Source organism: Amphiura filiformis, chromosome 2, assembly GCF_039555335.1.
Source record: "Amphiura filiformis chromosome 2, Afil_fr2py, whole genome shotgun sequence".
NCBI lineage: Eukaryota > Metazoa > Echinodermata > Ophiuroidea > Amphilepidida > Amphiuridae > Amphiura > Amphiura filiformis.
Genome location: NC_092629.1, coordinates 38,902,710 through 38,917,842, shown reverse-complemented (window position 1 = coordinate 38,917,842; position 15,133 = coordinate 38,902,710). Strand labels below are relative to the sequence as shown.

The following is a 15,133-nucleotide window of genomic DNA, read 5'->3' as shown; positions in this document are numbered from 1 at the left end:
AATTAGAAAAGAAAATATTGTACTTACAATTCAGTAAGTAAAAGTTGCAGTTTTTCCACCGAAAGACTAAGAGATTTAGTGCGAATATGTTTTCTACTGGTACCTGCCTCCGACACACCCAAATGCCCAAATACTACAATGTTATGGTTTTTACTAGACGTAGTAAAATTCAGTGACGAAATGAATGAATGAATGAAATTATAGTAACGCATGCGCAGATTGCTTTGTAGTATTGTATTGCGGCTGCGCAATCCAATTAGTTGGTCTTTTTGGGTGGTTTCCGCTCTAATGGAAATGTTGATGTACAAGAGAATAAAACGGGAATATCACCTGTCACCGAAAGTAAACATGGCGGATAGGAAAGTACAAAAAGCGAGTGTTGTTGATCGGCCGCTAAGCAAAGGAAAAGGAGAGGTGAGTTTTTGTTCGACGAATTCAATAGTGTATTATAAGTAAACCAGTTGTGGAAATTTCAGTCACCACAATGCAGCGTTTATTCATTTTCAGCTGTCTGAAAGTTGGACACCGAATCGTAGACTGCAAAATTCAACACCCTTGCAAAATTTGCAATGGCTTGCACTATTCATTGTATTTTAGTATAAGTTGCAGTTGCACGATATGAATTAATGTATTTAAATTTTAGTATTTTGCAATGACTTTCGCACTGGGCCAAATTAGCACAGGCATGCAGGCTCTGTGCTGTACTCTATCCCTATTCCACCACCTCGGCCTTGCTACGCTTGGTGCTCGCTTCGCTCGCTATTCATGTATTCGAGAGGCATAGCAGTTTGTGTAGGTAACCTAGGCAAACCTTAGTTAACACATTTACTAGTCAGCGAATTCGCTGAGACCGGGGCCCCAACACAATGCATATTTACATAGAAATTTGAATTTTTTTCGAGAATAGGTGGGTGAAGGAAACCTACATAAATATGTTTTCTATACTTCACTTGACCCAAATATATGATTTTTATGGTGATAATCAAGTCGCACATGGAATTTTAGAGGATTTTGATAGCAGTTCCATTAAAAAAGCTGCTATCGCCATGAGACTAAGATCTGGTCGTATGTCATGAACTGGGTACAAAAAATATTACACACTGAAAAATGACATAAACGTCACTAATAATATGTACTGAAGTAAGCATAACTTTTATTCCTTACATTTAAAGTGTATACAAGTATACATTTTTGGAAAGCTTATACTACATGGATGTTAGATATGGCAAAAAAAGATCCAATATTCAGGGTGGGTAAAATTCCTATAGGGTGTAATATAAAAAAAATACATATTTTGTAATTTTGATATACCTGGGTCATCTTTTTTTTTTTTTTTGTGCATGTCAAAACAGATGTGGATATTGAAAGATAGGACAATGGCCCACAAAAAAAATAATAAAGTGGGCGACTGGTGGTGTTCTGTGTTGAACATACAGGGTGGTCAAATTTGCCTAGATATTAAAAAAAAAAAAAAATTATTTTGAAGATTAACTTCTTTATTCAAGGAGCAGTCCTATATTTCATCACTGAAAATGTAAATTAGAAAGAGAAATACATATGTCATGGGTTTCTGCCCACAGTTATACTCAAATATTAAGTATACAGGGTGATCAGCATATTATACAGGGTGATCTGTGTATGTTTGACTCGTTAGTACGAAATTCATCAAAATCAAACAGGTTTAATGTAGTAAGTGTAGTTATGGAATATACAAACTTCATTTTCTTCTATGTAATTAAATGGCTCTTTGTACACGGTGCAAATTGTCATCTCTATGCAAAATGGTACTATACAGGGTGACTTTAAATATGGTATATTATTAGGCGGATATTGAGCACATAAAATTTCTTCATGGTCTTGAACCTGAAGTACAAATTTATTGTTTTCATGTATCATATATATCTATTCCAACATAAAGAACACAACCTGTTGGAATAACCACATTTGAATCATGCTTAGCTTGATACACCCTTTCCTGTTACATACTGAATTCCCTACACTTGTCGCTCAAATGCAACAGATTTGATCTCAGGTGACAAACAACTTCCACTGGTCATTAAATTTGATAATAAATGCTTAATTCTTTATCTTAAATATTTTAAATATCAAAGTAATTAAAAGGAGATGGATTTTTATGAAATAAAGTTAAAATCAAGTTAATCCAAGCTTCTACATTGTTTTGTGGGATATGTGTGAGCGCAGAATGGCCGGACAAGGCGGACATTGCCAAAAGGTGGTCAAAATTTGTATCTAATTAACATCCAATTAACTAATTAATTAATTGCATTAATGCACATTATGTTTGCATCATAAGTTAGATCTATCATTCAGTGAAGTGCATGTGAAATCAGAGCCCCACAGGTGTTTCACTTCTCTACTTATGTAAATTTATAGGCGACTCATTTTAGCCCTGTTTGTGTGCAATGTCTATGGAATCCCCACTGCCGAATCCCCCACTGCCAATCCCCGTTACCTAATTGAATATTTGTTACTATAACTCTCACAATACTTGTCCAAATGGGCTGCAAATGGTTTTATTTTGTAGAGCAGACTTCTAGGAAAACATTGATACCAAATACTTTGAACATAGCCAAGTACTTTAAGAATAAACTAGAACGAAACTTGAAAAAAAAAGTTGAATTGTAATGAATCCCCCATTTTAGCGTACCCAGTTCATGACATACGACCATCTAGAAACACCCCCGAAATGCCGTTTTGGGGAATTTTGCTAGCTGAATCTTTTTGATGAAAGTCAATCTTTGAGAAGATGTAACTTTGCTACGGAAAGTGCTATGAAAAAAAGGTTTTCAGTTTTGGCTTAGTTACTCAAGGGCTTTAATTTGATATATAAAACGATGCAATTTGATGTCAAATTTGAATTCACCTAGTATACCTAGTTTGTGGAACGGGGCTAGTTCTAGTCCAAATCACGCGATGCTAGACAGCCAGTGTTGAGCTGAGGGATTGTCATAGCATATGCATGCCATAGCCACCCATCATGCCCATATTTCGCAACACAAACTTACATGACTTTAGGCCCAATCAGTGATTTTCTCATCCGGACGATTGTAAAAATCATCAAAATTCAGATTTTGGTACCGTACCTTTGTCATTGTCATAAATGTAGGTATGAGTCTAGTACAAGGAACTTATACGATGTCCTCATTCACAAACTGATACTATCTGTCCATCGTATAAGCCTGTTACCGTACAATAATGTGGTGAAGGAATATTACACAGTCAAGAATAGGCTCCATCATTTTTTTGTTCTGATCCCTCCCAGTCTCCCAAAACATCAAAATATCAAAAGCGTTGCACATTTACTTCTACTTAAGACTGTCCTTTTCATATAACGCAGACAAAGTAGGGCCAAGCTACCTAGAAATGGTCAAATTTTGGCAAGAAATATCTCTGTGTAATCCTATGTAAGTCCCATATCACATCGTTATCGGCGATCATGTTTTTTTTCTGAAGTTTGGCTGGTACCTACCAGCGCGGCGTCATGCACATGACGTGACACAGCTAAAATAATCGACCGGGAATCAGGGATCATTAAAACGTCAACGAATTTCAAAACATAGAAATCAGTAAACTTAATGGCGAGCGGTCCGAATTTTGAGCCATACAAGTTTACGTGGTGAACTAGTATGAGTCATGAGAGGCAAACCTTTAGGCATGATCACAAAATTTTCAAGTAGGTTTTTTCACATGGAAATTATTTTGTTAAAAAAGTGATAATTTAACTTAAAAATGATGGGTCAACCATGTCTGTAGCTCAAATATCAACAAAGTTATGGGCAAATGTCTGTTTTTAACATTTTTCATTTTTCTGCGGCCATCATTGATGACAATGCCTTACAATGACTTACTGTACAAAAAAGCAAGTATTGCATCATTTTTCACCACGGCGATCCGTTTTACACAAAAGGCGATTTTATTTTATGAAATTATCTAACTATCACTGCATGATGACTTCTGTATCAAGGATAAAGTACCGGCACTTTTTAGACTACGTCTCCAAGTTTCTGTTGTCCAAATTTCAAAATTTTGTATTTTCCTATTTATAGGGATTACACAGTTAAGCCATTTCCTGTGGTCGCAACTTTTTGAGCTTTTTGATTTGAACGTCGCCCTCTATAATAAGCAATGTGGACATACCTACCTTAGTTAACACATTTGCTAGTCAGCCAAATTCGCCTAGACCGGGGCCCAAACACAATATATATTTACATAGAAATTTAAAAGAACAGATTGGACAGGCTGGTCAATCAAGGAAACCTGTATACCGTATATGTTTTCTATACTTCACTTGACCCAAATATACAATTTTTATGGTGATGAGACACCAAGACATGGAATTTTAGAGGATTTTGATAGCAGTTCCATTAAAAAAAGCTACTATCATCATGAGACTAAGATCTAGAAACACCACCAAATGCTGTTTGGGGAATTTTGCTAGCAGAATCTTTTGATGAAAGTCAATCGTTGACAAGATGTAACTTTGCTACGGAAAGTGCTATGACAAAAAGTTTTTCAGTTTTGGCTTTCTTTACTCAAGGGCTTTAATTTGATATAAAATGATGCAGTTTGATTTCACCTAGCATACCTACATGAAATAAAGTGTTAAATTATGCTGCTAGTGGTTCAGCCGAAAGCTGTGTATTTAAAGGTCATATATTGCTTGGACAACATCATATCATTGGCAAGCTAATATTATGAGGACAATGAAAATGACTCTTTTTTTGAGAAAATAAGACATTTAAAATTGATATTCCGCAAAAACCAACTTAAGGGATCTAAAATGAGCGTTTATTGCGTTTCGACAGTATTTTCTGTGGGACATGAGAGCACCTCAGACCTATCGAATTGCATTCTGAATACGGAGCATGTCTTTCTGATATCAAATAATTTTCATTTTTTGAAAATTACAATATAATACAAATTTTATGACAAATTATAAAAATTTATATTTTTCATATATAACAGTCCTCGAAGTAAATTATATAAATCTAATGATATATTCTTAAAGTGTATGTAGCAGGAAGGAAAAGCCGACGGTCAATTGAAAATTTTGACCTTTTATATTGAAGATATGGATTTTTTCCCAAAAAGACCTTATTTTTTTTGGGTGTTTTGGGAAAAAAATCCATATCTTCAATACTGAAAGGTCAAAATTTTCAATTGATCGTCGGGCTTTTCATCCCACCTACATACACTTTAAGTATAAATCATCAGATTTATAAAGTTTACTTCAAGTACTGTTAAATATCAAAAATATCAATTTTTAATGATTTGCCATAAAATGTGTATTAAATTGCTAATTTCAAAAATCAAAATTATTTGATATCAGAATGACATTCTTCGTATTCAGAATGCAATTCGATATGTCTGATGTGCTCTAATGTCCCAAAATAAATACTGTCCAAACGTTCATACCCCAGCCCTTAAAGCGATGAGTTCCTTCGAACGAGACAGATTTGACCTAGAAAAAAGTTGACGTCATGAAATGAGATGTGCCTGCTTTGCAAGAAGGGACTATAAACATTCTCAATGCACAGAACATATACTGTTGTTGTTCACAGAAAAAAACTCTGTATTAAGTACTACAAATTTAATGGTTTTAAACATATGGATAAAATCAGCGAATCTTTTTTATATATTAGTAAATTGTGATATTACAATTCATATACCATGAGAAATATTTGGACTAAAAAATAAAAAAATAATTTGAGCTTAGAATTTCAGCGTGATCAATCTGAGACTAGCATATAAACCGTGTTAAGTCTACAAACTCATACATCTGATTTCCCTGTGCGATATTGCAATGCTAAATATATTTTGTCTTCAATTTTCTTTAATTGATTTTATAAAAGGGGTCAAAACCTCCAACATATCTAAAAATCATTTTTTGGTAAGTTTTTGGCCTGTAACGCAAAATGGACCACCTTATGACATGCGACCGTTTAAAGTTGTAATTTTGTGTTTCGATGGCAAAGATCGGATATTTTTATTCCCGATTCGAATTCTGCACCCTTTGCAAGGGTGCCAAAAGGCAAGCACATATTATAAATGCATGGAAAGCTAATGCATTTTAATATGTATGATATGATTTTATTGGCACAAAATCGCGGCCCGGAGGCCGAATTACATTGTACACAAAGTATAAGCAGAAAACAACAATGAGAAAAGCAATATATATATATAACAACATAATAAATAAATATAAACAACAAATGAGGTCAGAACTCAAGGCAGCCAAAAAGAAACAGGATCCACAGCAAAGCAATGCAAGGGATGAACCAGGATTAGGATGGGTTGCTGTATATTTTTTCATATACTAGTCCAAGCCAAACACACCCACGCGTAGACGCCTCGATAGCCACCAGCCATCCCTCCCAATGCCACTGTTGATGTGATGATCGCTGATGAGCGATCATCACATCAACAGCAGCCATCGAAACGTCTGCACGCAAGTGCGCTCAACCTGGACCAGTATATGAAAAAATATACAGTTTTATGGAACAGTCCTGATGAATTTGATCAAGAGGATGGGTTGCTGTTTAGCAGCCTAACAAAGTAAGGAACTGGACTCCTAGCAAACCTGTCAGTACGGGCACGGAGTTGGGAGAGATTGAGAGAGAGCCTGACCTCTGCTGGGAGGAAGCAACTTGGTGGTCCGATCACACTTGGACAATGTACGAGCAAATTTAAGGCAATGTTGCTCCCTCCTATCAGACAGCTTATCAAGATTACACACAACAAGAGCATTGTCATAAGATACATAATTGGACCCAAGGATAATTCTCAGAGCTCTTTTCTGGATGTTCTCAAGCTTGATGGCCTGCTTGGAAGTGAGAGTGGAGTGCCAAATGACATCGGAATATTCAACCAGGGGTCTAATATATCCTCTGTAAACGGTCACTAACTCATATGTGATAGATGAAGAGGTATAAACATTACGTTTGTGGTTTGCATATTAAGAATAACAAGTTTGTTACAGTTTACTGTAATTTTTTCGTAATTTTTTTCCAATTTTTTATTCAAATTAACTGTGAATGATCCTAGCACTTCAGAATAGGTCCAGTGGTTCTCCAAAGTCGCCGAAAACTTTAACAATTTTTTTTTTTAATCTGATATTTTTTTTTACCAATATCGGACCGGATATTGGCCGATATTTAAAAAAATGGATATATCGGTAGACAAATGCCATATCGGTTGAGCCCTAGTATGGATTTGAACTGGAATAACCCATTTAATTTCAAGACATTAATTGACTGATATTTAAAATTTTTATTTGTTTGAATACTTTTAGATCAACATCAGCACATTTGCTCTTCTGTTCTCTGAGATGGTTCAGTATTGTCAGAATAGAGTGGCCTCAGTACCAGAACTACAAAGCAAGTAAGTTACTTACAATGAATGGATTGGTTCTTGCAGAGATTCCCAAAATCTTCCACAGAGCATGAACTACTACCTTCATGCACAGAGGCAGTGTGGATTTAGGGATTCAATCATGTTTCACCGTTGTTCATCACCGATAAACAACGATGCATCCGCGTCGTCTGAGTGGTTTACTCAGAAGTAAACCACGCAGACGCGCCGGACGCGAGTTGTTAATCGGTGATGAACAACGGTGAAACATGATTGAATCCCTTTCAACAACGAATCAAGCTAAAGATGTCTAATTCACATGATTCTTTCATCGGAATGTCCGTTTGTCATTGCCACCCAACCTTACAAAAAGATTGCGGTATCATCAGCAATAAAACTAAAGAATAAAGCGGTAATATTTAGCTGCTACTGCCAACATAAGAGAGTTCATGTTTACGCATTATGTTCCAGTCATGACGAATTTTACGCGCTCATGCGTAACGCGTACGCGTAACCTTGCGTTCGCGTATACGCTACTGAACTGTGGATTCATCACAGATTAACAACGGTTGGCTCCTGTAGAAAGGTATAGGAAGAGTTGTTGAATATGCATTAGCCCATTTTAATGATTTAACAACCACAGCAAAAGCAGCAACTAGAGTAGAAGTAATAAAATAAAACAAGTCAAAAATAAAAATGACAGCACTGTAAAGAAAAGTATTCAAATTGATTGTAACCCAATTATCACCTTGGCATATCATAACACACCAAATAATGAAATTCTTAGAACTGACACATGGCTATGGTTTATTTGGCTATTCCAGTTGAAATCCATATGCCCCCTATGGAAGACATGACCTTAACCTTTCACACAGGGAGTGTCGGTGAATTTCAAATGGGATTACCTGAATAGGTGACTCCATTTGAATTCTACATTCCCTATGACTGTGGGAGAGATTAAGCAGGGCATAGGAAAAATATTTTCTGTCTGGGAACTTAAACTATGTTGCTTTAAATTTTCTGTGAAATTCATGAGCGCCTTGTCGCTTGCCCTTAACGATTGGGGTCCAGGGGCTCAAAAAGCCTTAAAAACTCATGGATTTTAGACTTTTTAAAGTAAGAAATCACCATTCTGAGGCTCTAATTCTGGCATGAGAGTGGGCTTTGATAAAAAAAACTCTGAAATATTATCCATGTGAGTCAAGGAGGCGCCCCTGCGGGGGTCGAGGGGGCAGAGCCCCCCGCATGGTCGAGCCCAGGCGATTTTAGCAGATTTAGCACCCCAAAAGAGGCTATTTGTGACATAAAAAATGCATATATCTACGTTAAAGTAATTCTTGGCCTGTTTCAGACGTTTTTGAAAAAAATGCTTCCTTCATCCTAAAAAAGTGGTTTTAAATGTTCAGTTCCCTATACTTTTGTACATGAGAGGCATTCTTCAAAGTTTTTTCTTTGCCTAATAACATGGCCTACATGGCTGAAATTGACATATTTAATGCACAATATAACAACGATGATTCATAAAATTGTTGATACCCACTCTTCAGGTATGTGGGGGGTACTATTAATGAAGAATGCATTGTATGATAAGAGTAATGTGTAAAATACCCTACATTTTATGCTCTACAATATAACAATGAACAAGAGTTGAGTGTTGGACTTCCTCAAAAGAGAATTAGGGGTGAAATTGATTTCACCCCAAAATCGGACCTATATAATATATAGCATCTTTAGTATTTTTAAATGCATGAATATATAAAGTTTCAATTACTTTATTTAGCCTCATCTCACCAAAATAGCTATTTTTATGGCTTATTATGGGAAGGAGAAAGCTTTCACATAATTTTGGAAATTTAAAAAAAAATCTAAAATTCTGAAAATACCAAAAAAATACATTTAAGTGCATAAGCTTTTTTCTTTTGGGTAAGAATTTTTTTCTTGCATGCAACAGCCTTTTTCTTGCAGGTTAGAAATTTGATAAATAGGTCCATGCATGCATTTTGTATATGATGACCTATTTATCAAATTTCTACCCTGCAATAAAAAAGCTGTTGCATGCAAGAAAAAAATTCTTACCCAGAAGAAAAAGGCTTATGCACTTAAATGTATTTTTTTGGTATTTTCAGAATTTTAGATATTTTTTTTAATTTCCAAAATTATGTGAAAGGGTTCTCTTTTATTTTGTTAGCAATAAAAATAACAATTTCCATGAAAATTGAAATGAGGCAAATTTTAAGTTATTAAAACGTTATAAACACATTCATGCAATGCATTTAAAAACATTAAATATAGGTCAGATTTTCTGTTATTTTCAGGTGAAATCAATTTCTACCCTAATTCCCTTTTGGGGGTAAGGGCAAGGGTTTGGAGTTATGTTAAAGGTTAGTTGGGCTTGAGTGGTTTGAAAACATGCAGTAAGGTTTGTGGGTGTGTAGGAAAACATTTAAAAAAAAACTTAGAAAAAATTTAAAAAAATTTCTTACCGCGGATTTCGAGGGCCTGAGATTAAGGTTACAATGATTTCCATTTGGGTGTATGTGTTAAGGGGTACTACACTTGTGGTCAATTGTGACTATTTTTGCATTTTCTCAAAAAATATAACACACTGACCAGTAACAAAAGTTATGTATATTATTGGGGCAAGGAATCCAATTACTACACTGAAATTTCAGTGACTCAAGACAAGCGGTTCAGTATATATGATAGGAAATGAGGTACATCCTAGTGGTACCTTATTTCTTATCATTTATAATGAACTGCTTGTCTTGGGTCACTGAAATTCCAGTGTAGTAACTGGATTCCTTGCCCTTATAATATACATAACTTTTGTTACCACTGTGTTATTAGTTTTTGAGAAAAGTGCAAAAATAGACACAATTTATCGAGGGTGTAGTACCCCTTAATCTGGAAGAAACCCATTTGTAAGTTCAAGGTCAATAAAGTGCATTTCCCTAGTTCAACTTCTCGGAATATTTGAATGTGATGATGAGAAAGTAGTCTGCCAAATTGTCAATCACATTGGATGACTGCCAAATGTGTTCTTCTTGCTGAGGATGACACCCTCAAAGTTTGTCAAAATTCTTTGATTTTTACATGATTGTAATGTATGCGACTGAGGAGGTTCATCAGGTCTGTTAATTAATCAGCTATTTAGAGTTAATTTGTCAAGACCAAGTGAAAAATTTATGTTTTTCTGCTGACAGTTTCGCCAGAAACCTTCTGGCTTTCTCAAAGCATTGATGATGTTATTGATCCATCTGCTTGGAGCGGGAACCTTGACCGGATGTTTTGATTTTCCCGGAAGTAGTATTCCTGTCTCCAGCGGTGGTCTTGAGCAGAGGATCAAAGATGTGACTCAGAAAGAACGTGCCTGCAGCAGCAGCATTGTCAACATCAACATGTTTGTCATCATCAGCATCATCATCATCATCATCATCATCATCATCCTTATGACAGAGTATTTTTTACTCAGGAGCATAGCCAACTGTCTTGGTCGGGGTATTCTGACCAAGGCATTAGCCAGAGGGGTGTCCAGGTGTCATCTGGACGCCTTGTTTTCAATTTGGACACCCTAAAATTCTGATTTTTATAATGGAGTGAATAGGGAGTGGACACCCTGATTTTGTAGAATAAGGTATTTTTGACCATTTTGGACACCCTAAAGACACCCCTCTGGCTAATGCATTGATTCTGACCCCCTGCAAAGCGAAGCAAGTCCTCCTTTCTCTGAAAGTTGTGGAAGGTCTCTTTATAATGTATTGTTTCCAATGGATGTTGTACACTGCCTTGCCCCTAGTGCATACTAGTATGTGTAACTGTCATTCTGCTCTTTAGATATTAGGAGTCATACTTGTATTATATAAATGCATGTATAATAAATAATAATGATAATAATTATCATTTGAACTGATTTGTTTTGTCTCTTCGCAGACTGTCCGAGTTGGGTCAGCATGTTGGTGTTAGAATCCTAGATCTTCTTTTCATCCGAGAGAAAGGCCTGAAAAGGGAAACAAAGTTGTTAAATATTCTGCTCTTTATAAAGTCAAATGTTTGGAAGGTATGTATAATCTGTATGAGCCATAATGGCCTCAATTACAAGGGCACAGTTTCTTACCCTCCATTAAGTAGGCCTATCATAGCTCAAAAGTTGACCTCAAGTCATGGATGATGAGTTTTTGTATCAAATACATTCAAAGTTCATTCTGTGTATGTAGAAACATATTGGGGTTAAAGAACTCAGTGTGTCCTGGACCATGAGATCCTATTCCTGATTCCAGAAAAATACAGAACTAATTTTTGCCCCCATATAAGGAGCTTAGGGACATTTCACAAACACTTGTTGGGGTGGACTGATGCAAAAATATTTCATCGCGGACATTTTTCAGGGGCCCCCTTTTCAGATCTCACAAATTTCAGGAAAATTTGTGGTCAATTTTTTCAGCCCCCCCCCCCCCTTTAAGAGGGTCAAAACTTGTAAGGGTCCCCCATTTTGCATCAGCCCCCCCAACAAGTGTTTGTGAATGGTCCCCTATCATCCAAAGGTTGTTTGGCTGTCCGGTTCTTTGTTTCTTTGTTTGTCCTCCACTCTAAAAGCAATAACTTGGTATGGTAATATGATATGATGACCTGATGTGCTGTATAGTTTTGTGTTTTGCATAATTTTATGTTGCCTACATTTTCATTGATCCACTCTGCAGCTTAACCACAATAACCGATCAACTTCAAACATGGTATTGTGATAGTATATGGGCTTTTTGCATATTTTATATTTTACTTACATTTTCATTAATCCGCTCTCAGCTTAACGAACAAAATTTCCACTGTGTGATGAGAATTTTCACTGCTGAGATTGTAAAAACCTGGCTTAGATTTCAGTTTTAAAAGCATCGCAGCATCGCATTGCACTGCGATGTGGAGTCTGACAATATGCCCCTCATAGACAACTGACACTGATGTGCCACTGAATATGTTTTGCCACTTGTTTTTGACCCCTTCAAAAGGATAATTTACAAAGAAAGCACTGGCCAGGCTCAAAACTGGCTATTGGGCTATATTCCACAAATCCACAAACCCCCTATGGAAGATATCTAACCTTAACCTTCCATGCAGGGAGTGTGAATTTCAAATGGGGTTACCTGAATGGGTGACTCCAGTTGAAATCTACACCCCCCCAGTTTTTAGCACAGTAAAATTAAATCAAGAGGGACTCCATATTTTTCAAATTTTGAAAATGATGGCGTCCACCTGTGCCCCATCATTTGAGACTAAAAGCGTGATAACTGTGTCAGAGTCTGTGTCCAAAGGCCCCCAAAAAGGTCCAACCGGACCTCAAAATATTTAGCAGGAACCATGGTTGAGAGTGTCTTAATTTCTTTTTCTTTTCTTTTGTAGGTGCTATTTGGAAAAGAAGCAGATAAGCTAGAACACGCAAATGACGATGAAAGAACCTGTATCCATTTTATGTTACCGACAGTAGCGGCACCACGTGGGGGGGAGGTAGGGGAATGACCCCCGTCAGAACCCTTGCACCCTGTTCTCCCAGTAAAAACTCAAAATTGCAAAAATGTCCACTTTTTGCAGCAATTTTGTTGATTTTGCCCCCCCCCCAAGAAATTCCCTTTGCCCCCCCATGACCCCCCCCCCCCAAAAAAATCCTGGTGCCAGGGTTCTGACTCCCCGACATAAATAACCAGATCTAGACGCATCGTTCCCGGGACCCACCGCTAGGTGGCAGCTGATACGACGATAGCTTTATTGGAACACCTTAATTACTTTCATATGCGAAAACCTGGTAATGCTCTGAGCCCAGATATCTATGATGTAGCCACAATTTTGACATTGTAGCGCATGGAATGGCTTAGGATGGTTTCAGAAGGGTTGGAAACGCTGATAAATATACTGAAACAGCATAGATCTGGGCCAAAACAGTGCATTTAATCAACAGCTCTACTGGACTACTGGCCAGACCCCACCAACGGCATCTATCTCTAGTTCGAAAAACTCTGGATAAAGACTGAAGAGGTGTATATATTCTGGTTACCGAAATATATACACCTGTTCAGTCTTTATCTAGATCTGGATATTTATGTTGGTAGAACACCTATAAAGGCAATATCACCAACTTCAAGCTGCTAAGTGGATGGACGCGGCTGCAAAATTAATTTATCTGGAGCTGAATTGCTCTCTTAAATCTGGAAAGTGTTGGTGACTCGGCGACTTTTTCTCTGGTATACTGTTCCATTCTGGTATGGTTGCTGGATAGAAGGTGTTCCTGTACCATCTGGTTTTGTATCTAATCTGGGTTGGTTTTTTTGTGCCCTCTTGTTGCCCTAGTCTGGCTGTTTGATGTGGTATGATGAGTCTATATCTACCAAACCAGTTGATCTTGTGGAACATAATGTTATTTTGGACTTGACGCCTAGTCTGCAAAGACTTCAATTCCAGTTCTGTAAGAATTCAATGCACTTGTACAACTAAAATTCCATTAAATACAGTATTCACAATTTGTTAAGTGCCTAGGCAGTTAATGGAACAAATATGGTACGTGAACTACATGATACCATGTTTTAAACACTTAAGCGATCTTGATTTAATAGTTTGTCTCAATGCCCCTGCGTGCATTAGTAAAACCATCCGCATTTTGTGCATTATACCCGCTGGATTGAGTCAATTTCAGGTTTTTTCGCTGTTTTATTTTTGTTTCCAAATTCACCAGACAAAAATTTCACGTCCGACATTGTCAGATGTCAAAATAGACTAAATTGCAAATCTCAATTAAATTATTCAAGTAAATCTCAATAAAATTCATCTTGACCACAGTGAAACCTCCTTGAGAGATGAAAAGGTGGTCTTCTTGTCAAAATGCTCATCCCACAGATTGAAAAAATTAAAGTAAAAAATAAAAAACGTAAAAAAATGCATCCCGCATTTCGTTGAAAATAAGGTTTAGGTTAACTTGGTAAGGGCTTTGAGACGAACTATTAAATTAAAATGGCCTTACATGGCAAGAAAGAATGGTTGCATTTCCTTAACTAGATATATCATGTAGATTATATAATTGAAAAGGAGTCGTTAGTCAACAGATTTATATCAGTGCCCAAAGATAAAGGTAAGTACTTGATAGCTAGTATGCAGCAGAACCCTAAGCAGCCTCGTACATTTTAACCATCACAGCCAGGATCAACTCCCTGGAGAAAGGGACAGATAGAATACAATCCAATTTCCACTGCAGAATGTTTTTCTTTTCTGCAGATTTCTTCACATCCCTTTCTCGAGGCAGTAATTTAGGTATTGTTTTTAAAAGTATATAAAAGTTCACATTTTCAGAAAAGAAATGACTAGGGAATCCAACTAGCATAACAGATTCCTGTAAAAACTTCTGAGCAGTTTTTGAGAAAATCACAAAATTTTATTTTACTTTATTTTACATATCGAGGAAGGCATACATACTATAGGACGATTCCAATAAGCCAAGTGATGGTCAGAATTCATTCTGCCATTACTGGGTCCCCCGCACCAAACTGGTGTTGTGACTGCCCAATAGAGGTTGTGCATATGACGTATCATACAGTAAATATAGCGGATGACTCAAATGCATTCAACAAAAGCATGATTGCAATCTACCGCGACAGTTCGTCTCACACACATAACAAATGCACTACAATCAAATAGGTTGATGACAACATTTGATTGAATGGACTGCACTGCTCTATGGTTACGGTGAAGGACACGGTTCAAATCCTTTGTTTGGAGCCAATCGATA

The 15,133-nt window shown here is 36.7% G+C and overlaps 1 protein-coding gene across 2 annotated transcripts in view; it reads left to right on the top strand.

Moving 5' to 3' along the window:
* Positions 1 to 305: 305 nt before the first annotated feature.
* Positions 306 to 15,133, top strand: part of LOC140146191 (trafficking protein particle complex subunit 5-like) — a 34,025-nt gene continuing 19,197 nt past the window's right edge. The window contains exons 1-5 of one of the 2 annotated variants that reach the window (XM_072167966.1): positions 306 to 414; positions 7,313 to 7,401; positions 11,302 to 11,428; positions 12,763 to 12,820; positions 14,420 to 14,479. In XM_072167966.1, the coding sequence (XP_072024067.1) occupies positions 349 to 414; positions 7,313 to 7,401; positions 11,302 to 11,428; positions 12,763 to 12,820; positions 14,420 to 14,479 (400 nt within the window). In that variant the 5' untranslated portion in view covers positions 306 to 348. Of the gene's footprint in view, positions 415 to 7,312; positions 7,402 to 11,301; positions 11,429 to 12,762; positions 12,821 to 14,419; positions 14,484 to 15,133 lie in introns of both variants that reach the window. The other variant, XM_072167967.1, reaches the window with a different exon arrangement.